This window comes from Cebus imitator, unplaced genomic scaffold, assembly GCF_001604975.1.
Source record: "Cebus imitator isolate Cc_AM_T3 unplaced genomic scaffold, Cebus_imitator-1.0 Scaffold94, whole genome shotgun sequence".
Taxonomy (NCBI): Eukaryota; Metazoa; Chordata; class Mammalia; order Primates; family Cebidae; genus Cebus; species Cebus imitator.
Window position 1 is genome coordinate 1,277,014 of NW_016107409.1, and position 23,857 is coordinate 1,300,870.

At 43.2% G+C, this 23,857-nt stretch overlaps 1 protein-coding gene across 1 annotated transcript in view; it reads left to right on the forward strand.

Annotated features, from left to right (window-relative positions):
- Window positions 1-7,021: 7,021 nt before the first annotated feature.
- Window positions 7,022-23,857, forward strand: part of KPNA3 (karyopherin subunit alpha 3) — a 112,766-nt gene continuing 95,930 nt past the window's right edge. Inside the window, exon 1 of the mRNA XM_017535887.2 lies at window positions 7,022-7,474. Coding sequence (XP_017391376.1) covers window positions 7,406-7,474 — 69 coding nt within the window. The 5' untranslated portion in view covers window positions 7,022-7,405. The remainder of the gene's footprint in view (window positions 7,475-23,857) is intronic.

The following is a 23,857-nucleotide window of genomic DNA, read 5'->3' on the forward strand; positions in this document are numbered from 1 at the left end:
CCGTCTCAAAAAAAAAAAAAAAAAAGAAAAAAGAAATGTACGCCTCATTTTTATTATACCAAATATTTTCTGGATTCCCCTCCGATGTGTAACTTTAATGTTTTTTTCTCTACTTGAGTTTATTTATTAATCCACCTAACATTTGTTAAGGTCCCATCATGTACTATGTACCATATTAGACACAGGGAACCCAAAAATAAGTGAGACATAAATGCTTTCTTCCAGGTATTCATGTTTACTGGAGAAGATGATGCAGAAACAGGTAACAAATCTGGTATTCATTCAAAGAGGTCACTTTCCAGTAGGTCTAGTATTTTCAAAATAACTTCCAGCAGGGATCAGCTGAAACTGGATACCAAAGGGTTGCTTCTTGTTTTCTGGTGTGGGGTGGGGAGGGGAGGGTGGGTGTTAATAATAGGTTAGATATATCAGACATTCCATCTGCTGGAGTTCACCTCGTTTAATAAGGTCATTCATACCTAAGTATAAATGATTCATTTCTTATTTGAGATAATGATTTATCTTAATAATGTTTAATTTAGTTTATTTTTCAGATACGGGATCTCATTCTGTTGCCCAGGCTGGAGTGCAGTGGTGTATTTTAGTTCACTGCAGCCTCAAACTCCTGGGCTCAAGCGATCCTCTTGCCTTAGCCTCCTAAGTCTCTGGGATTACAGGCATGAGCCATGGTGCCCAGCCTATCTCAACAATTTTGAGAGTGAAAACTTTGGTTTGAGGGTGATTTGGTGACCTAATGCATTTGAGACAGGGAAGACCTGGTGGTTTGAGCACAGTGGCGCTTCTAGAAAATCAGAAGGCTCACTGAAGGACTGGGCATGAGTGGAAAAAAATCAGAACACTGAACTTCTGGTCCGTTTGAGAATTATGATCATTTATTGTCTTCGTATTTTTCATCTGTAAAATAGGGAGAGACAGGAGAAGAGACGCTGCTGGACTGGAGAGATGTGCTCACGGGTTCACAGCATTATGCCTGTGAGAGGAGGCTTCTGGATCACCCAGTCCAATGTGCTCATTTCACAAGTGAGCAACTTGCTACTTATATGAAATAACCTGTTCAAGGACACACTGCTTGCTATTTAAAGAATCAGCAAGTTACTACACTTCCAAGATTGTGTTTATCTCTAAGGTACCATTTGGTTCTATATCTAGTATTATAAAATTATATTTTTGTACATATGTACTACACTAGTATATTTTTACATATATGTACAATAGTATTGTAAAATTATATTTCTACCTATGTGCAAAATCATGCAGAATCATGACCTTGAGACTTTAAGTATATTCTAAATTATGCCCACTACAGTTTTAACATTAAATGTATTTTATTGTAGTCTAATTATTTGAAAATGATATTGGAGGTACAATGTGTGTGTCCCAGGCCCATTAGCCCATTATTATGCATTGAGGTTACCTTATTTGTGTTATCCACATAATTATGTAACAGTGCTCACTGGCCAGACACTAGCCTTCCTTGAGCTGTCCCCAGTTATTTCTGAGGATTTCTCTGGTTCTTCCTCTCTGACTTCTCACCTTATTGCTACAAGGCTGTGTCTGCTGCTACTGACTATCATGGGTCATGAGATGGTTGCTAGGCACACCCATTTCCATGGCTGATGCTCTCTGGAGAGGCGATACCCCTTGGAGAGGAGACCTTGCTTTCCTAGAGTCTAAGGACTGTATTCGTTTTTTGGGGAGAGTGGAGGTCTTCATTATCCTTGTTCTAGACATTGGCTACAAAAGAAACCACTTGTCTTTCTGTGCTCTTTTTGCTTCCATTGTTCCTGCCGACACCAGGAACCCTGGCCGTGCATTGGAACCAGAGCCCCAAGCTCTGCCTGCCCCAGAGAGAGATGCAGACAACAATTTCAACCATGCAGGGCTCTCATGGGGATTAGAGATGATGTATATAAATGCCTGGCAGGTACGCAGTAAATGAAAACTCTTTTTATTTTAGGTTTCTTTGCCACTGAGGTAAGAGCACTGCTAGGTAGCTGGTTTGATGCATTTGGATGTCATTGTCTTCAATTTTCAGTATTTGCTTTTTGCTTCAGGTGTGCTTGGAGTGTGGTGAATTAGCCAGAAGGTGATCATGAGGGAAGGAAGGAGTTTATTCATTCACTCATTAATTCATTTGTTCATTCAGCAAACATGCAGGCTAGAACTTGCTGCTAGAACAAATGCCTGTGACTGGATAATTTATAAACAACAGAAACTTATTTCTTACAGTTCTGGAATCTGAGAAGTCCAAGATCAAGGTACCAGCAGATTCTGTGTTTGGTGAGAGCTGCTCTCTGCTTTAAGATGGCGCCTTGTTGCTGTGCCTCGCACGGCAGGAGGGATGAACACTGTGTCCTCACATGGTGGAAGAGACAGAAGGGCACCAGGCACTATGGCACTCCCTTCAACATTTTTTTTTTTTTGAGGTGGGATCCTGCTATGTTGCCCTGGCTGGAGTGTAGTGGCTGGTCACAAGTGTGATCATAGCCCACTATAGCCTCGAACTCTCAGCCTCAAGCAATCCTCCCACTTCAGCCTCCCAAGTAGCTGGGACCACAGGTACACACTGGCTCCAACCTCTTTTATAAGAGCACTAATCCATTCATGAGGGCAGGGCTGTGATGACTTCATTACTTCCCAAAAGACCTCACGTCTTAATACGAGCACACTGGGTATAGGCTTCCAACCTATGAATTTTGGAGGGACACAGACGTTCACACCATAGCAATAGGTGAGAGAGATAAGACGACACAAATTGCAGCAATACAAAACTGTAAATAAAGTTCTTCTGAGGTTCAGAGGGAAAGATATTACTCCTGGCTAGAAAGATGGTAACAACTAATATTAATATAGCAATTTCAGAGCACTTCCACGTGCATTTTAGAATCTGATTCTCACAAAACCCCAGTGATTCAGGATCCTCACTTGTAGATAAGAAGAGGATACAGGGTAGATAAGTGACTTGCCTGGGCTTGATCCGATAGGATTCAGCCCTGGGACCTGAGTTTTCAGATTCTGAAGATCCTTCCACAATACCATGCTGGGAAAGCTTCCTCGAGAAGGTGATCATGTGGGATGAGTATTAAAAGAGGAAGTTATGTTGACAGGCAGAGATAGGGGCAGGGCCATCTGAGCAAGTCAAACAGCAAAGATGTAAAAACTAGAATGGTTAAGATATAGTTGGAAAAAGGTGAGCAGAACATTTTAGCTGAAGCATGAGCGATATGCAGGGGACCAGAAATAAGAAACGTATCTTGCACTGTGGCTGTGTCACATATGATCTTAACCGCTAGACAGTTTATTTAATTTTTTTTTCTTTTTGAGATGGAGTTTCACTCTTGTTGCCCAGGCTGGAGTGCAGTGGCACAGTCTCGGCTCACTGCAACCTCCGCCTTCCAGGTTCAAGAGATTTTCCAACCTCAGCCTCCCAAGTAGCTGGGATTACAGGCGGGTGCCACCAGGCCCAGCTTTTTGTATTTATTTATTTTTTTTAGTAGATACGGTGCACCATATTGGTCAGTCTGGTCTTGAACTCCTGACCTCAAGTGATCCACTTGCCTCGGCCTTCCAAAGTGCTGAGATTATAGGCATGTACTACCATGCCTGGCCTTAGACTGAGTTTGGAAATGATTTGACAGACAATGGCAGACAGGAAGGGTTTGCTGACTGGGAGCAGAGATGAAGTCGGGAAGAGCTGAAGTGAAATTGCTGTGGAGGGATTGGGGAGGCAAAGGGACTGCTTAGGAGGCATTAAGGTAGTCTTGTGGGTGGCATGGGAAGAAGAGAGAGATGCCAGAAACACTGAGTGGTGAATTAACATGGTGACTAGGTGAGGGAGTTGAGGGAAAGACAAGAAGTAAAGATGGCTCTTAGCTTGGAGAGGTGTCCCTTCAAGAATGGTTATGCCAATAACAGAGTGGTGAGTTTGCAGAAAGAAGCTGACTTAGGAGGCAAGTCATTAACTCCTTTTCTGATCTGTTATGCTTGTGTTGACTGACTGCGGGCATGAGTCCCCATGCTTTGGGAAGGCGGAGAGCAAGTCAGAGGGTTTGACTGACCCCTGGGCTGAGGGTCCTTCCTTCCTGTCTGCCCACAGACCCCCTAGTTCTTCATACATCTGCCTGATGAATACAATGCTTGGTATATGGTAGACACTCACAATATATGTGGAAAATAAATCCATTTAAAAGAAGAGCTGTCCAAAGAAGTTTCAGGTCAAGGGTAATGATTAGAGTGAGGCAAAAGAGAAGGAGATAGTTGCTAACAATGAGAAGTACCAAATTTGAGTCCCCGGAGGTGGTCATTTCCCAGAGATTAAGGTCTCCAAGGTCTGGTGCAGGATATGTGTGGTAAAAAACTTGGTGAAGTTCTGTGGAGTCAGGATGCCAAATGTGTGGATGCTTAAGCTACCAGGGATATTGGCCAAGGGAAAAAAAAATGACTAAACTAGACCTGGGCAAAAGCGGGGCCCTGCTCTGGACTGGGCATGAAGAGAGGTGGCAGAAGGCAACCTGAAAAGGGAATACCTACTAAATTATAATAGAGACTGAACAACAGTCTGAAAGTTTCTCTTCCATTTAGTCAAGGAGAATGGCAAACACACAAGTTCTGTTTCCTTAAAACCCAGAGTTGACCTAATGTATTCTTTTTTTTTTTTTTTTTGAGACCCAGTCTCCTACTGTTGCCCAGGCTAGAGTGCAATCGTGTAATTTTGGGTCACTGCAATCTCCACCTCCTGGGTTCAAGCAATTTTTCCGCCTCAACTTCCCAAGCAGCTGGGATTACAGGCATGAATCACTGTGCCCAGCTAATTTTACTATTTTTGTAGGAAAAGGGGTATCACCATGTGGGGCATGGTTGGCCAGGCTGGTGTTGAACTCCTGACCTCAGGTGATCTGCTAGCCTCGGCCTCCCAGAGCATTGGGATTACAGTGATTACAGGTGTGAGCCACCACACCTGGTCTAGCTAATGTATTCCTTCTAAAGTCATAGCTGGGGTGTGTGTGTGTGCGCGTGCGTGCGTGCGTGTGTGTGTGTGTGTGTTTCCCTTCAAATGAGTGGTTAGACTAAGAGTAGGTTTTACAAACTGAGGACCTGATATTCTGAAGTGACTGAAACACTTAAGGTTAAGTCCATTAAAAAATGTGAATTAACATTTAAAAACAAAGAGGAAAAGAATCTACCTTTTTGGTCTTCTTTGAAAAGTGGAATGTTCTGGCAACACTGGGCCACAGTCCAATATGAATAGAGTATCTGAAGCCTGTATTTATCAGCAAGCCACACCCCACCACTTACAAGAGGAATGCCCCTGGACATAGCGAGGCCACCAAAGGCTTCTGAATTCCTGACTTCTGGCCTCAGGCCCTTTAAGCTTCTTTTGCTTTAAAGATTGTCCTTCTTTTTTGATCTCTCTCTCTCTCTTTTCTTTTTTTTTTAGGCAGAGTTTCACTCTGTTGCCCAGGCTGGAGTGCAATGGCACAATCTCCGCTCACCATAACCTTTGCCGCCCAGGTTCAAGCAATTCTCCTGCCTCAGCCTCCCGAGTAGCTGGGATTACAGGCATGTGCCACCACACCAGGCTAATTTTGTATTTTTAGTAGAGATGGGGTTCTCCACGTTGGTCAGGCTGGTCTTGAACTCCCGACGTCTGGTGATCTGCCCTCCTCGGCCTCCCAAAGTGCTGGGGAGGCATCGTGCCCGGCTTTTTTGATCTCTTCATGGTATATTCCTACCAACCTTTGACCTCATCAATTAAATTCTTAAGTACTAGATTACATACCTGTTCATGTCTGCCATAGATTCTGAAAATGAATTATTTAACATACAAGCAATGAAGGCCACCTGCTCCACAAAGCAACTCATTTTTTTTTTTGAGACGGAGTCTCTGTTGCCCAGGCTGGATGGAGTGCAATGGCGTCTTCTTGGCTCACCGCAACCTCCGCCTCCTGGGTTCAAGCGATTCTCCTGCTTCCGCTTCTTGAGTAGCTGGGACTACAGGCACGTGCCACCACGCCTGGCTAATTTTTGTATTTTCTGTAGAGACATGGTTTCACCATGTTGACAAGGCTGGTCTCGAACTCTTGACCTCATTCATGATCAGCCTGCCTCGAATTCCCAAAGGGCTGGGATTACAGGCGCGAGCCACCGCGCCCGGCCAAAGCAGCTCTTTATTAGTGTAATTTATCCAAATTTGCCTCCATCATTCCTTCGATGCCCCGGTGGGGAGTGGGAGTGCTACACCGGAGAGTCTGCGGCCCAGGGCTTGACTGCTGCCTGAGGGCTAAGATTACGTGTGGTGGTAGAAAAGAGTTAGGGGCATGGAAACGCAGGAACTGCCAGAGTGAAGGTTGCAGAACCGGGCTTGGGAGGATGATGAAGAAACTGGTCGACACTAAAGTGTCGTCGTTGAACTGGCGTTCAAAAAGTATTTATTGAGTATCTACGACGCGCTAGGCATTGTTTTGACACTACAGATTCAGCAGCAATTCAACGAAAGTACCTGCTCTCATTCAGCTGAATTCCCCGTGCCGGCAGCCAGGTAAAGCACATAAACGTTGACACATCACATAGATACATATCAGGTAGAAATAAATGCTATTTATGAAACTGAAGCAGAGCATGGGAACAGCGAATGAAGGTGGTTGCTATTTGAGGGGACCCCCAGAAAAAGCGAGAGAGCGAAGCACCAGCAGTTGTTCTTTTTCTGATTTTCCAGCTACAGGCAGCGAGGTGCGCTCCCTGTAAACCCCGCCCTCTTCCTCCTGATAGGGCGCAAAGTGCCAGGGAACCTCCTACCTCTTCCCCGCCCAGAGGCGGACTGGAGTCCGGGCGAGGTGTGTGTCGTGGGGGGGGGGTGACTTCGCGCCCAGGATTATGAGCGCGCCGCGCAAACAGCCGCGCGCAGCGATCCCGGCATGCTCCTGGGCCTCCCCAGGCGAGTAGAATTGCTCCGGGCGGATCGTGGCATGCTGGGAACTGTAGTTGACAACCACTGACCCGCGCCTGAGGGGCGGTAAAAGCCGCGAAGTCCCGCTCCATTTCTGGCACAGGACTTGCGGCACCGAGACGCTGTGGAGAGCTCTTGCAGGGAAGGAGGGCAGGGTCATCCCGAAACGCCCAAGTCGGTCGCCGCCCCCAGTCACGTGTCGTCAGCCTCCGCAGGCGCGCGCCTCTCTCAGAACCGTTCCCGCCCCACCCGGCCCGGCCATCGGCCCGCGCCTCCCCCGGCGCTACTGCCACCTCGCGCTCGGAGGCGTCACGGAACGTGCTCTCCTCTCCCCCTCCTCCTTTCCCTCCAGCTCTCCCCCTCGTCCCCCTCCCGCGCCGAGACTCGCCGCCGCCGCCGCAGCCGCAGAAGTAGCCGTCGCCGGAGCCGCGCGCAGCCATGGCCGAGAACCCTAGCTTGGAGAACCACCGCATCAAGAGCTTCAAGAACAAGGGCCGCGATGTGGAAGTGAGTGTGCTTCCGCGGTCTGGGCCCGCCTGGCCGCGCCGGCCGGGCGACGCGGGAAGGGGCGGGGGGCTGGCGCCGGGCTGGTTCTCTCCAGCTTGTGGTCGGCCGGAGTTGGCCGCCGCCTCCGGTCACCGCGGCCCCGGACTGGGCAGAGCGGGCCGCGGGACGCGGGCCGGGCTGCAGCCACCCTCCGGAGCTGCCGGCGCGGCGACCCTGAAATGCCGGGGTTTTCGGCCCCGTCACGCGGGCGCGGCCTGATGTCGGCGAGGAGGGGATGAGCTGAGGCGGGGTCCGCGGGCGGTGGCCGCGCGGACAAACGAGGATGCTGCCGCCCCGGCCCGCCGACCGCACAGCCGAGGGGGCGGTTGCTGCTGGCGCCCGCCAGTGCAGCCTTCGCCCGGCTCAGCCCCCTCGGTGCCTCCCGCGCATGGAGCCTCGGCTCTGCCGGTCCCGGCTCCTACCTTCTGCGAGCCGGGCCTTGGCGGGCGGTGGCGGCCCGCAGAGGGGGGTGGGGACCAGCCGGGTAACTGACTTGTTTCAGGGTGATGGATGGGGGAGGGTAGGATGCGCCAGGACCATTTTCATGTATTCCAGTGCTCTTCTTTGGACTAGTCGTGCCGAGCTGTTCCAGCCCATACTCTTGCAACTGCTGGTATTTGGAGCGAGCTGAAGGTGGACAATAGTTTGCCATCTATTGTGTTCGGGCTTTGGAAAAGAGGTTGTTCCGACCTCCGCTCATAGGACGTATTTTCTTAGCCTTTCTTGGAGTGGGGTGTGCATAGGGTGATAATTTCTTTGACACATTTTACTGAAATAAATTGGATACATAGGTTCATACGTCCTCTCACATATCTCTTGCTACAAACTAGTAGAATTTCCAAGTGGTTGCAAAACTAAGCGTTCATCGTGGTCACTCAGTTCGTTGCTACTCAGCATGTTGCCATTGTCTCATTAAGGTGACATTAGCAGGTACTGTTTGCAAACTCGGCTTATTGAGGCAGCGCTAGAGGTCTCTCTGCAGCTGCTGAAAGCAGTGAGTACATGCACAAACTTCACTGGGCCTGTGACCTTTGGATTTGTTAGGGGGAAAATGGTTTTAAGGCTACAGCCTTCTTTTCTAATACTGGGTGACATGATATGCAGTTTTGTAATTTTTGCTAAGAGGCTAGTGTGATTAAGAGGTGAGTATTTTATCCTGTCTTAAGGAAGGTGGTGGGTTATATATACCATTCAGCGTTCTGTTTTCTAGAGAAACAAAGTCAGGCTGTTTTTCAGAGCTACAAAATTGCATGCTAATAGAAAAAACCTAGGGAGATATCAGTGGAATTCCCATTTGAATGGGTCAAATGAAGATCATGTATTCTTTCCTGGTCATGGTTAAATACTCCTTGTGAGAGATACATCTGAGCAAAAGTGAAACTTAGAAATAGGAATAAGAAATTTTGGAACTGTCTCCTGTCCACTTGATGATAAGTGTTAACTTTGAACTTTTCCCATTCTTGAGGTCTACCTCGTTTCAAATAAAAGCTTATTGAAAAATACTCATATTGTTTGTACATTAAAACCAATAGCATTTTTTCTTCTCTCGGATATTGGTACAGGTTTTTGTTTCATTGTTTACCTCTATTGCTGTGTTCTGGTAACTCAGTGATACTTAGTAAGGACTCCTGCATATAATAGGTACACAACAAATATTTGCTGATGATAACAAGTAACCAGTGACTTTTAGATGCATGAAAAAGAGCATGGTTGCTAAGCCAATCAGCCTGGTATTTGTCACAACACTACATTTCTTGGGATTCTTAAGCTATGAAATAGATATTCAATTGGTAGTTCTGTTGTGGCAGACACTGTGTTAAGAGTTTCATGATACCTTATTTAGTATCATGTGTATGAGATAGGTGTTAGTAACAAGTGTATGAGTTAGGTGTGGCATTATCCCTACTTTACATGAGGAAAGTATTTTTTGATACAGAGTCTTGCTCTGTTACTTAGTTTGGAGTACTCAGGCACTCATAGCTCAGCTGCAAGCTTAAACTTCTAGGCTCAAGGAATCTTACGACTGTGGCCTCCCAAGTAGCTGGGACTACAGGTGGACAGCACCACACCTGGCTAATTTCTAATGTTTTGTAGAGATGGGGTCTTGCTTTGTTGCCCAAGCTTGTCTTGAACTCCTGGGCTCCAGTGATTCCCCCACCTCGGCCTCCCAAAGTGTTGGGACTACAGATGCCAAGCTGTCACACCCAGCTGGAACTTTAGATACAAAACCTCAGTGTGCTTATGTAGCCTGTGCAAGTCACTCAGTGGATATGGGCATTATTTATTCACTAATTGTCTATTCGGTGTCTATCAATGTTAGGTCTTTGGGATAAGATGCAGTCTGTACCTCAAGGAATTTTCATTCAGTGGGGTGATAATTACAATGCAGTGCAATTGTTACAGTGTAGTATTCTGAAAATGCATGAGAGAAAACTACCTGGAGCTGAGCAGACAGGGAAGATACTCTGGTGGACTTCTAATGGATGGGAGTGAGCTGATTCTGAAGGATGAAAGAAAGGTGGCCAGGCAAAGGGCAGGAGAAGTGGCGTGGAAGAAAAGGGCATTCCAGACTAGAGGGAACAGTAATTGAAAAGTACTGAGAGACTAAAGGGTAAACTGGGGCCAAACCTGATTAAGGGCCTTTATTGGGGATTTAGGCATATCTAAGCATAGATACTATGTTTCCTCTTATCCATTGGAAACATAGTACAGCGTAGCTCTGTAACTGAGTAGTTGTGGTTATCAGGCTGTTCCAAAACAGTGAAATGCACTTTGATGAGATATGATGCCTATTTTTTCACATATAGGATAGACAAAAGCTAAAACATGTTATAAATTATAGAACCAGCTGATACACAAAATGTTAGGTGCAAGAATAAGATACACACTTGTTAAAAAAAAATGAAAGAATAGAGTTAATGCCAGGATTGTGAGTAGAGAGAGGGTTGAGGAAGAAAATTTTTTTATCATTCAATCAGGAGAGACTTCAAGAGATCTTTGGAGAGAGAAAAAAAAATGAGGTTAGTGAATCTTATAGAAAGTATGTACCAATGTTAACTGGTGAATAAATATCCAGGTAAAAAATAAGAGTGATTATATTAGAGTGAAGAGAGGAGACTTCCAGATGGCCTGTGTTGGTCCAAGAATATCTCGTGGCAGAGTTGCTTGGAAGCTTTTTCTTGATAGGGAGATCTGAAGGAATTTATTCCAGAAAAGAGAGGAGGTGTAACATGATTAGAGCAATGGAAAGGGTGACAGGGCAGTAATACCTAGAATTCATTTTGGAGAAATAGTGCTATTTGGTCTGCAAGGAGGAATTTTCTAAAAAATTGAGCCTGGGAATGGCTACAACCTGGAATGAGGATTGAATGATGCTGTTCCTTCCCCCTTCTCCTCCTCCTCCTCTTTCACATTCTCTTTGTGAAGATCACTGAAGAGAAAGGGGGTAAAGGTTATTCTGAGGTTTATAGATGGAGGCAGGTGGGGAGTAATTTTTATCATTGATAGAAATTTGCAGCTTGGGTAGGGGAATGGATTTTGTAGCTAAAACTAGGAAGTACATATTGAAAGGGAAACATTTCCTTTTATTTGTTCTGGAATGTGCTTTTTTCAAAACAAAACCAAACAGGGTCTGGTTCTGTCACCCTGGCTAGAGTGCAGTGGCCCAATCTCGGCTCACTACAACCTCTGCCTCCTCCCAGGCTCAAGCCATCCTTCCATATCAGCCTCTTGAGTAGCTGGGACTGCAGGCGCATGCCACCATACCTGGCTAATTTTTGTCTTTTTTGTAGAGACGGGGTTTCACCATGTTGCCCAGGCTGGTTTCGTACTCCTAGCTCAAGTTATCCTCCTGCCTTGGCCTCTCAAAGTGTTGGGATTAGGGGCATGAGCCATTATGCCGGCCCTGGAATGTGCATTTTAATACTAGACCTTTTCATGTAAGACACTGATTCTTAAACATTTTTCTGTTTTCAAAGGTAACTTATAGAAAAGTGTGCAAAACAGAAATGTTTTGTTTAATGAATACTTATAAAACAAATGCTCAGGTAACTGAGCAGCTTCTATCCAGGCCAGCTTCTCATTTTCTTGCTCCTGTATACCTCGGGAATGTGACATTTTCATTAGTAAGAGTAGTTAATAATTAGTATTTTAAAAACCTTAACATTTATTGTTTATACCGGTGCTAAGTGCTTTATATAGATTATCTGTTTAGTCTTCACAACAGTCCGATCAAGTAGGTACTATTATTATCCCCATTTACTGCTGAGGAAACTTGAGGCCTACAACTCTTAATTAAGTGGCCCTAAGTCCTCCATCGGGTGTTAAGTGGCAAAGCCTGGACTTATATCAAAGCTTGATGCTAAGCGACCAGGCGCAGTGGCTCATGCCTGTAATCCTAGCACTTTGGGAGGCCAAGGCAGGTGAATCACCTGAGGTCAGGAGTTCAAGACCAGCCTGGCCAACGTGGTGAAACCTCCGTCTCTGCTAAAAATACAAAAATTAACCAGGCGTGGTGGTGCGTGCCTGTAATTCGGGCTACAAGCAAGGCTGAGGTGGGAGAATCACTTGAACCTGGGAGGTGGAGGCTGCAGTGAGCCAAGATCATGCCACTGCACTCCAGCCTGGGTGACAGAGTGAAACTCCATTTCAGAAACAAAGCTTGATGCTAAAGCCAAAACTCTTGCTTACTGTGCTGTATTCCACTAAGGGAATCTAAGACTTGACATGTACAAACCATGTCTAAAAGTTGGTGAAAGGGGGAAATACCAAAGAAATATTGACTATATTACAGAATTTCCTATTTCTATATTTTATTTTATTTTATTTATTTATTTACTCTTTTAAGAGACAGGGTTTCTCCATGTTGCCCAGGCTGATCTCGAGCTTCTGACCTCAGGTGATCTGCCGACTGCGGCCTCCCAAAGTGCTGGGATTCCAGGCGTGAGCCACCATGACTGCTCCCTATACCTTGCTAGTAAAAATTTTTGATGAACTTTATTATTAGGTTTATTTACCTTTTTATCTTTTTGCTCTTGCAAAGTTTCCTTCTTATCAGCAAGGAGCCAGTTAGTTGGTTTTACCAAAAAACGAAAGTCCATATCTTTGGGCTTAACACTTAAGCTTTATGCTGTAGTTTCTGATACCAGGACTAATACATATTTTTTCACCTGCAAAATTCAGTTCGCTCTCCTAAACTTGCTTCTGTCTCTCTCGAACCTCCAGTGGTAAGTGGTACTATTTGATTGCTGAAGTTTCAAACTTTATCCTTGACTCCTTTCTCTTCCCCTCCTTCACCTTTCTCTGAATTAGTCATCTGAAGAACCCTCATGTTTGTACCTGTTACCAACCTTAGTTTCACTGCCCCTAGTTTAGACCCTTACCGTTCTTGCCTGAACAAGTATAATCATGTACCTAGCTCTCTGTGTTCAGTATCTTCTCTCCCCAGTTATCTTGTGGATTAATTTTTTTTCTCAAATCTTTCTGTGTTACTTTCCTGTTTATGATCCTTCCCATTAACTTCAGGATAAAAGTCCTTAGCATGCCACGTATAGTTCCACATAAGGCCCTACCTCTTTTACTTCACCTTGCACTTTTCCCTATATCTCCTTTGTGCCAGCTGTGATAAAGTACTGGAGATGCTTGAGTAACCAGTAGTTTCTTCTCCATGTCTTTGTACATGCTGTTCTACTGTGTGCCTTCTTTTGGCTGTCTGTTGAGTGGGGTTCACTCTGGCAAACTGTCTCTTCATTCAGACTCCTTCATATATCTCTGGAACGCCAAGATCACAAATCTGCCATACAGTGCCATTCTAGTTTAAAACAAAAATCCGACAAAAGTTTTCCATGAAGCCTTTCCTGATTAATAGTATACTTGGTACCATCAGTCCCTATTCTTTTCCTCCTCTCTGGTAGTTTTCCTAGGTGAATTTTTCTCCACCTATTTGGGATAAATTGCTGTGATGTACAGCAAATTCTGTGTGTGAATAGCTATTAAAGTATTTGGCTCTGTCGAGAAGCTCAGTGAGTCGAGACCTTGGATGCTACTGTCATTTAGTGAACAGCATGAGAAACTTTAAATAGAGAAGAGAGACTGGATGGTGTACTTGAAAAAAAGTCTACATTTGGGAGTGAAAGATTCACTATTATTCTAAGACATTAATTTTCTTTTGGTGTTACTCCATGGTGTTGATACTGTTACCTAGCCCTCCTTGAACAGCCTGTTCTCCTGTAATGTGTTTCTGTAACATGAACTCATTCATATTTGAATGGTAGATATAGGAATGTTAAGGCAAAATTCATATTGGTTCATGTGTGATTTTTAGTAGCATATTAATGTTTGGCAGTCTCAAATAACAGCAATTGAACATAAAGTACAGAAACACAGTTGAACGAATCAAGACCAGGAGTATGCATATTGGCCATGTACCCATGTTCTGCCTCTCGGCCCTATGTAGCCATGTGCTCCATCTAGAGGTGCTTATGACCATCCATCCTGTGCATTTCCCTCTTCTTAAGTTTGAAGAGTATAAACTGTTTCAGGAATCTATATGTCATATAGCAGACAACCTATAATTTTTTTTTCTTGAATTCACTAATGGGGCATATACAGCCTCTGGTTCTCTTGGAGTACTCTTTTTTAGTCAGCTTTGCTAAGTCTTCCTACCCTTTGAATGTAGTAGGCATGGTTTGGGAGTCTGTCTATGATTCTTTGAAATATAGCGTATTTTTCTTGTTCACATCAGCAGCTGTCTTGGCTTTAATCATCATTTCAGTGTGGGGGGACTTAAATTTCATAAAATCATCTGCTGGAAATTATTCACATGAGCATCTTTTTCACATGAGCTTCTCAAACTCAAAGTGTTTAAAGCCACGTTCTGCCTTTGTTTTTTCTTTTTTCTGTTTATGGCATCATCACCCTCACTGTGACCTGAATTTGAAACTTGAGAGGCTTCTTGGACTTCTTTCTCCTCTTCCACATTCAGTCAGAAGCCAGTCATGTAGCTTGAATCTCTGCTGTCTCTGGATTTTGGCACTGCCTCTCTATTCTGCTGCCTCCAGCCTACTTTAGGCCTTATTACCTATCACCTTCCAGTTTAAAAACTATCTTGAAAGGGGTATTCTTCCTCGAGTTTATGAGATTTTTCAGTGAGCCTGATGCCTGATTATTTCTCCAGATTCAACCTTCCTCCCCCATCCCCTTAAGCCCTAGCAACACTGAACTTATACGCTTATACATAATCTGGAATCCCGCCTGCCCCTCCTCGCCAGTGCTATTTCTATTCTCAGGGCCATCTTGCTGACTGGAATATCCTTCTCTGCCTCCTGTTGCCTGGCTAATTCCTACCACTTTTAAATAGTCAACTCTGGGTAGGTACCATTCTTTGCTCCTGGAAGAACTCTGCGTATATCTTTCCTATTGCAATTATAATGTATTTTAATTCGATTTTGTTTATTTTTCCTACTAGATTGTGAGCTTTTTGAGGGCACAGAGACTGTGTATCTTCATTGCTTACCACTTAGTACAGTGGCTGGAACCAAGCAAGCACTAAAATATTCCTTGAATAAATACATCCTGGGCACCACAGACACAGTAATTTTCCTCATGTGTATTTTTGAACTGAAACTTTTACTGTTTTAATGCCTTTTCCTACTGCTTCCCAAATCACCTCCAAGCTTTTTATTGTGACAGGTGAAGTACTGGGAGATTAAGGCACATGCATTGTGAATGAATTAGTGATTAAAGCTAATTTGTATGACTAAGTAACGGTCCATTATATGTATATACCATATTTTGTTAACCCTTTCATCCACAGATGAATATTTGGGTTATTTCCAACTTTTGTCTGTTGTCTCCCAACCATTTACAAATGCTGCTAATTGGCCAGGCTTGGTGGTGGCTCCCGACTAGCATGTTGGGAAGCCGAGGTGGGTGGATCACCTGAGGTCAGGAGTTCAATACCAGCCTGGCCAACATGGTGAAACCCTATCTCTACTAAAAATACAAAAATTGATGTGGTGGCGGGCGCTTGTAATCCCAGCTACTCAGGAGGTTGAGGCAGGAGAATCACTTTGAACCCAGGAGGTGGAGGTTGCAGTGAGCTAAGAATGCACTCCAGCCTGGCGAACAAGAGCGAGACTGAGTCTTAAAAAAAAAAAAAAAAGCCATTAATTTGTTCAGGTCAGTTTTCTTTCTTTATTTTTATTTTTATTTCCTTGAGACGGAGTCTTGCTCTGTCACCCAGGATGGAGTGCAATGGCGCGATCTCGGTACACTGCAACCTCAGCCTCCCAGGTTCAAACAATTATTCTGCCTCAGCCCCCTGAGTAGCTGAGAGGCACGCACCAGCACACCCAGCTAATTTTGGTATTTTTAGTAGGTATGGGGTTTCACCATGTTGGCTAGTATGGTCTCGATATCTTGACCCCGTGATCCACCCGCCTCGGCCTCCCAAAGTGCTAGGATTACAAGCGTGAGCCAGTGCACCCGGCCCACGTCAGTTTTCTTACGTTAAATTGCACTGTATGAAATTGCCTCTTTCCAGGTTTGTAACAACAGCCAAGTATTGGCAATTTTCATATGGTTCAGCCCAATAGACTGTCCAAGTACTGGGTTTGTCTGTTTCCTTGTGGTGGTACTTAATTGGTTCCTCCTATTTTTTGCCACCCTTCAGATTTTTAATAATCTGTGAGTTTTTGTTGTTGTTGTTTTTTAAATTTAAAATGTTACTTTTGAGACAGAATCTTGATGTTACCTGGCCTGGAGTGCAATGACATGATCATGGTTCAAGCAATCCTCCTGCCTCGGCCTCTTGAGTAGCTAGGACTACTGGTGCATACCACCATGTCCAGCTAATTTGCTTTTTGTAGAGATAGAGTATAGGGTCTTGCTATATTGCCTAGGCTTGTCTTGAACGCCTGGTCTCAAGCAGTCCTTCTTCCTCAACCTCTCAAAATGCTAAGATTATATGCATGAGCCACTGAGCCCAGCCTAAACTGGGAGTTTGATGTAAAGTCTTCATTAGTTTCAAGTTAAGCTTTTATTTATTTTGGATTTAATTGGTGATAGTGTGTACTTCAGAATGTATCTCAGTAATGATAATAAGATTAGTCATAGGGTTCACATGATAAAGAAGAAATAATATAATGCCATGAATGTGAAAGTTACTACATTTCATGAAGTGAATTTTAGTTATTTGGGTGAAATGTGACATGAACTGGATGACATTCCAAGTGGAAAAAGAAGTAACTTATTGGTAGCCAGTAAAGGAGTTACAAAATGCATTTTCAGAACTTCTAACTTCAGAGTCAATGGGATTTTCTTTCTATGACTGACACCACTCCTCAATTGATTTTTTGTTTAGTTAGCACACATTTTGGCTATACAGTTGGTCCTTCATAGCCTGTGGATTTTGTAGGGCTGACTGTACCGTGCCATTTTATTGAAGAGATTTGAGCATCTGCAGATTTTGTTATCTTTAGGGGAGGGAGTATCTGGAGCCAACTTCCCCCCACCCTCAGGATACTGAGGAAGGACTGTAATCTTATTTTCAAGTCTCTATTTGTTATCTTGGAGGTGAAGGAATATTAAAAGTATAAGAAGGATGTAGCTATCCTTTCTTGCAGTTTTGCTATTAAGAAAAATTTTGTCACAGCCTAGCCAACATCAGCAGTTAAAATGTAAAATAAATCATGACTATATTTACTTGGAATTAATTATTCTGGGTTTTTTGGGTTAGGGAAGTTGTATACATACTAGATTTTACTTTATTTTGCCATCTGCTTTAAATAGAATATAATTTAGTTGTTTTCTTGGTTCTTGAGTCACCATTATGCATATGGATATTGGGTTTTGCTTTTATGTAAGTGATGCCTTCAGATTGTTAGATTACCAGAATTTTGTCCTTGATTTTTATGCTTGTGGAGTTTTTGCTCTTCCTAATTTTTTTTTTTTTTTGGCGGGGGGGCGGGGCATGTCCTTCCCTTGCTTTTAGTGTATCAGCTTTCTCTTTGGTACTGTCAGCATGTTTACCTCTGGTAGCCCCTATGTTTCTTTTTATTTGACGCTTCACATATTCTAGTGACTTGGCAAACAGATTTATTAAACATTTATTTAGCTTTTTTTGAGACAGGGTCTTGCTCTGTCACCCAGGCTGGAATACAGTGGCACAATCACAGCTCACTGCATCCTCAACTTCCCAGGCTCGAGTGATCCTCTCAAGTAGCTGGAACTACGTGACCACCACCACACCCAGCTAATTTTTAATTTTTTATAGAGACACGGTTTCGCCATTGTGCCCAAGCTGGTCTCAAACTCTTGGGCTCAAGCAATTCACCTACCTCAGCCTCCCAAAGTGCTGGCATTACAGGCGTGAGCGACCGTGCCCGGCCTATTTAGTATTTTCTACGTGCTAGGTAGACATTATTAGGTGGCAAAGATTACAAATATGAAAATATTCCCTGATCTAAGGAAGTTCAGTTTAATGGGAGAGACTGATACTTAAGCATATGGCTAGTATACAGTGTGATAAGTTCTATGATACAGGTACATAATTTGTTAAGTACTGTAAGAGTATAAAGAAAGCGTGGCTGTACCTGGGGAAATTAGTAAGGTTACACAGAAGGTCATACTTGAGCTAGGTCTTGAAAGATGAGTTTGCCGAGTCAGAAAGAAAAATAGCATGAATAACAGTGACTGTGTCATGGAGTCTAAAGGCTTGGCATGTTCAAGTCACTATCGATACATGAGGGACATTGCATCCATTTTCCCTTCTTTTGGAAACAGCCTTTTGATTTGGCCTTTCAAAGCTACTTTTCTGCCATTGGATATCTCATGGTGGGATTTATTTATTTATTTATTTATTTGAGATGGAGTTTTGCTCTTGTTGCTCAGGCTGGAGTACAATGGCGTGAATGGTGTGATCTTGACTCACTGCAACCTCCACCTCCCAGGTACAAGCGATTCTCTTGTCTCAGCCTCCCAGGTAACTCGGATTACAGGCATGCCACCACCATGCCCAGCTCATTTTTTTGTTTTTAGTAGAGACAGGGTTCTACCATGTTAGGCTGGTCGAGAACTCCTGACCTCAGGCGATCCACCTGCCTCAGCCTCCCAAAGTGCTGGGATTACACACGTGAGCCACCACACATCTAGCCTCATGGTGGGATTTTTAATGTAGGTGCTTCTGCCTCTGGTTCATTAATGTGCCTCACATTTTTCTGGCTAACACAAATTAGGCTAATTATGTCCCTGGCATTTAAATCTTGAGTGAGCTGATACTGAGACCTAATTGATTCATCCTGACAGAAGTACTGTGAAGGTAAGCATCCATTAATTCCTGCCAGCTAGATATGTGGGAGTTGCTTTCGTAAGCTTGATTCTTCAGCTTTGCCTTGGTTTTGTGAATTACATTATATTCTATCAATAAATTCACCCTTCCCTTTTTTCTTCTTAAATTAACCCAATTCAGTTTCTGTTGTTTGCAACATAACTCTAAGGTGATCAGCTGTCTTGATGTGCCTGGAACTGAAGGACTTCCCAGTACACAGGACTTTCATTGTTCAAAAAGGGAAAGTCCTAAACAAACCTTAACAAGTTGGTTGTACTAATTAAAAGTTTGGGCATAAAGATAGTGAGTTCTGGGATCCAAATGTAAAGATGAAAATATTTAGTATGCAGCTGAAAACAGTGCAGAGCTAGCTTGCTTCAGTTATGTCACTCAGCAGCTATTCGAATTCTGTACTAAGTGTGAGGGATAAAACAGTGAAAATAATGATAACCAGTAATTGTTGAGCACTTAACTATGTGCAAGGCACTGTGTTCATATGAATAACCTTGCATAATCCTCACAAAGTTTTCATTATATGGAGGAAGAAAATTAGTTCTTCATTTCTTCATTTTCTTCCTAAGTAATTTGTTAAGAACATACAGTTAGGAAGGAGCCAAACTGGCATTCAGTCCCAGATTCCCAGCTTTAAAACTCCATGCCCTCAGTAGCCATTTTCCTACTCTGCCTCGGTTTCCGTTCAAGGAATTTGTGGACTAGTAGGCAGATTATATGAAAGCACATAAATATTTCCTGTAATGGAAGTGTGTACCTAATGCAGTGGGCACATGGGGAAAGAATCACCTGAGTTGGCCTGGGTGAGTCACGGAAGACTTCATGGAGGTGATTGTGCCTTAGCTGAAACTAGGAAAATGTGTAGGTATTTATTTTTTGGTACGTCTTGGGCAAGCCTGGAAGAGACAGTGTAATGTGTTCTGGGGAATTAATGTAGTTCAGTATTTCTGGCTGAGCATAGTGGCTCACATCTGTAACCCCAGCACTTTGGGAGGTTGAGGCAGGCGGATCACCTGAGGTCACGAGTTCGAGACCAGCCTGGCCAACATGTTGAAACCCCGTCTCTACTAAAAATATAAAAATCAGCTGAGCATGGTGGTGTTGACCTGTAGTTCTAGCTATTCAGGAGGGTGAGGCCAGAGAATCGCTTGAACCTGGGAGGCAGAGGTTGCAGTGAATAGAGATTGTACCACTGCATTCCAGCCTGGGCAACAGAGTGAGACTCCGTCTCCAAAAAAAGTAATATTTCTTCAATATTTCAGCTGGAGTAATTGGAAATTTGGGTAGGACAAACAAGAGCCAGAATGTGAAAAACCTTTTCTCTGGGGAACATTTTAAAGAGTGAAATAGATTTGGGCATTTAGAACTGTTGCTTTGGTTATACTATAGGGAATGGATTAGTGAAGATGAGAAGAGAGTTTGGGAGTAACAGAAAACTCTTAATAGCTCAGGGTCTCAGATGGGTGACCTGATTATAGTGTTGGCACTGAGACTGAAAAGCAGAAAAAATCACTAGGACTAATCTTTTGGTATGTTTTACCTGATAGAATAGAGGTTGGAAAATTTTTTTTTTGTAAAGGGTCATAATATTTTTTAAAAGCCTAAATATTATGGCTTTAAGTGCCATAGTGTCTGTATTGCAACTATTCACCTCTGCCTTGAGCACAAAAGCAGCCGTAGACTGTAGGCAAACAAATGAATGTGGTTGTATTCTAATAAAGCTTTATGAAATCAGTTGGGGGTCTAGATTAGGCTCACAGGCCCTTCTAGGCTAGAGTGGCTAGTGGTGAAGATTAATAGTTCAAGCAATGACTAGAACAAGATAATAATATAGATGAGGGATTATAGGGGTAAGAAGGAAAGAGGAGCAGGGGAGGAAAGAACTCTGAGGAACCACATCATATCAGGAGACAAGGTGAAAATGCTACTGAGGGAGTCTGTAGGAAGCTTAGCAGCAAATGGTGTATTAGAACCTTAGGGGAGGAGAGTTTCCTGAAGGAGGGACAGTAATTGCAGTATCAAATGCTACAGAGAGTAGAGGCATGTTGAGACCTTAAAATAAGCCATTCTTTGTATTTGCCCACTGCAGGCCAGTGAGAAATGGAAAACTGGGAGAGTAGTGGAGGCTGGAAGCTAGATCATGATAAACTAAGGGGTGAGTTGGAGTTGGGGTAGTTAGACTAGTTAGAACTTTGATTTAAATATTTGGTAGTTATGGGAAGGAGGAATCACAGGTTAGCTTGAGGAAGAAATGGGTTTGAAAGAAGGCTGTTTCTTGTTTTGTATCATTTAGAAGGGTGGGGTTGACTATAGGCCAAACTGAAGAAGCCAGAGCAAAAGGGACCTGAGGACCTGTTGAGAAAAGGATAAAGTAAGTAGGGAGTTGTCAGGGAAGGGAAGTAAGAGATGTAGGAGGTGTGTGAGATGTGGTTAGGTCTTGAAGGAGCCTCAGGTGAAAGACTTGAAGTGCGGACAGAAATGAGGATGGGCTGCAGTAGGGGTAGGGAAACTGGAACAAATTACATGTAGTGGTCTCTATTTTCTTTGACAAAGTTTTCTGCCTCTTAGAAGAGATAATGCTTGAAGGAAAGGTGTTTCAGGGAAAGCAAAATAGGATTTATATAGGAATGAAGGCCCAGCTGAGATAAGTACTGTACTATATTGTTGTCTTGATAACAGTAATGAACAATTTTCAGTTCACTATATCAGATTTAGCTATGAATGCATTCTCGATTTTAGTTAGAATTATTAAACCAAGGCTGGGTGCAGTGGCTCACGCCTGTAATCCCAGCACTTTGGGAGGCTGAGGCGATCAGCGGATCAACTGAGGTCAGGAGTTTGAGACCAGCCTGGCCAACATGGTGAAACCCCATCTCTTCTAAAAATACAAAATTAGCTGAGCATGGTGGTGCATGCCTGTAGTCCCAGCTGCTCAGGAGGCTGAGGCAGGAGAATTGTACCATTGTACTCCAGCCAGCCTGGGAGCCTGGGTGACAAGAGTGAAAAAAAAAAAAAAAAAGAATTGTTAAACCACATTCAAAATTCAAAGTGTAGAACTCATATTCAATTGAATTTAAAAAAAACACAATAACAAATTGAACTAGCAGTAACTTTGGAATTTAATGAGTCCAACTCCCTTTTTCACAGATGTGAAATCTTAAGGCATAGACAAATAATGAATGTTGTACACTCACCTGTAGTTGGTAACCAGGTTTTCTGATTGCAGAAAATAAAAAAATCACTTAAGGGTGTGGTTAAGCATAACAGACTTAAAAACAAAAATTCTGGCTGGGCATAGTGGCTCACACCTGTAATCCCAGTACTTTGGAAGGCGGAGGAGGGAGGATTGTTTGAGGCTAGAAACTCAAGACCAGCCTAGGCAATATAGTGAGACCTCATCTCTACACAAAATTTAAAAATTAGGCAAGCATAGTAGTTTACAACTGTAGTCCCAGCTACTTGGGAGGCTGAGGTGGGAGGTAGAGTCCAGGAGGTAGAGGCCACGGTGAGCTGAGATTGCACACTGTCTCAGAAGAAAACAATAACAAAAAACAAAAGCTCTATTTTATAAAACTTTCAAACATATGTAAAAGTAGAGAGAATAATATTTTGAACTTCTATGTGACATTTTAAAACAATTATAATTTATGGCTGTCTTGTTTAATATATATCTTGTTAAAAAGAAAATCCTTAGCCAAATTAAAGAGTTTGAGCAAAAGAATGATTCGTGAATAGGGCAGCCGAGCCACAGTTAGGTTCAGAGAGACTCCAGCACAGCCAGATTGTGGAAGAAGATATATAGACAGAGGTACAGAAACAGCCAGATTGGTTATAGCTCGGCAGTTGCCTTATTTGAACTTGGCTTGAACAGTTGGCCCTTTTTGATTGGCCAAAACTTGGTGATTGACACAAGATTAGGTTACAGTCTGTTTACACCTCCATTTAGTTATATTTGTAGTTCACTATGTACAGAGAAACCTTTAGACCGAACTTCAGATATGTAAGGAGACAGCTTTAGGTTAAACTTGATTTAACAATCTCTACCCATTTCTACTCTTCCCTGCATTATTTTGAAGTGTAATCTGTCAGTATTATGTTTCATCTGCCAGTATTTTAACATGTATGCCTAAAAGGTAAGACAGATATTTTTGGTGTTTTTTCCTCTTTTAAAACATAACCCACAACATGGGTTATGTTTTTTTCTTTTTTCTTTCTTTTCTTTCAGCTTATAAATTTGAACTGACTTTGTAAACTTGACATTACTTCCATGACTACATGTATCTTGGTTTTGGAATAATATGTAATTGTAATGTTTATTGAAGTTTTTTTGTCTTTTTAGATTATGCAAAAATAAATAGTAATTAACTTTAGAACAAGGGTCAGCCCAAAGAATAATTGTTGTATCATCAAATATCCAAAGCATACTCTTTTTTTTTTTTTTTTTTGAGATGGAGGTCTTACTCTGTCGTCCAGGCTGGAGTGCAGAGGTGCCATCTTGGCTCACTGCAACCTCCACTTCCCAGGTTCAAGTGATCCTCCCACTTCAGCCTCCCTAGTAGCTGGGACTACAGGCTCCCTCCACCATGCCCAGCTAATTTTTTGTATTTTTAATAGAGACATGGTTTCACCATGTTAGTCAGGCTGGTCTTGAACTCCTGACCGCAAGTGATCTGCCTGCCTCTGCCTCCTAAAGGGCTGGGATTACGGTGTGAGCCACCACCACGCTCAGCCTCCAAAGCACACTTGGGATTAACGGTGTGAGCCACCATGCCCAGCCTCCAAAGCACACTTGTAATATGAAATTTCAAAGTAAAAATTCCTGCTATCTCACCATTTACTTTTAGATCTTATTGGTCATTTGTTTTTGGTTGGTACATGGCAAAGGAAATTGATTAATATTTGTTCCCTTAATTTTTCAACCAAGAAGAGAAAGGAATAACCTTATCTCCCCCTAAACAGGTTGATGATAACATGTGGTTAATTTTTGTGGGGTGTTTTTTTTTTTT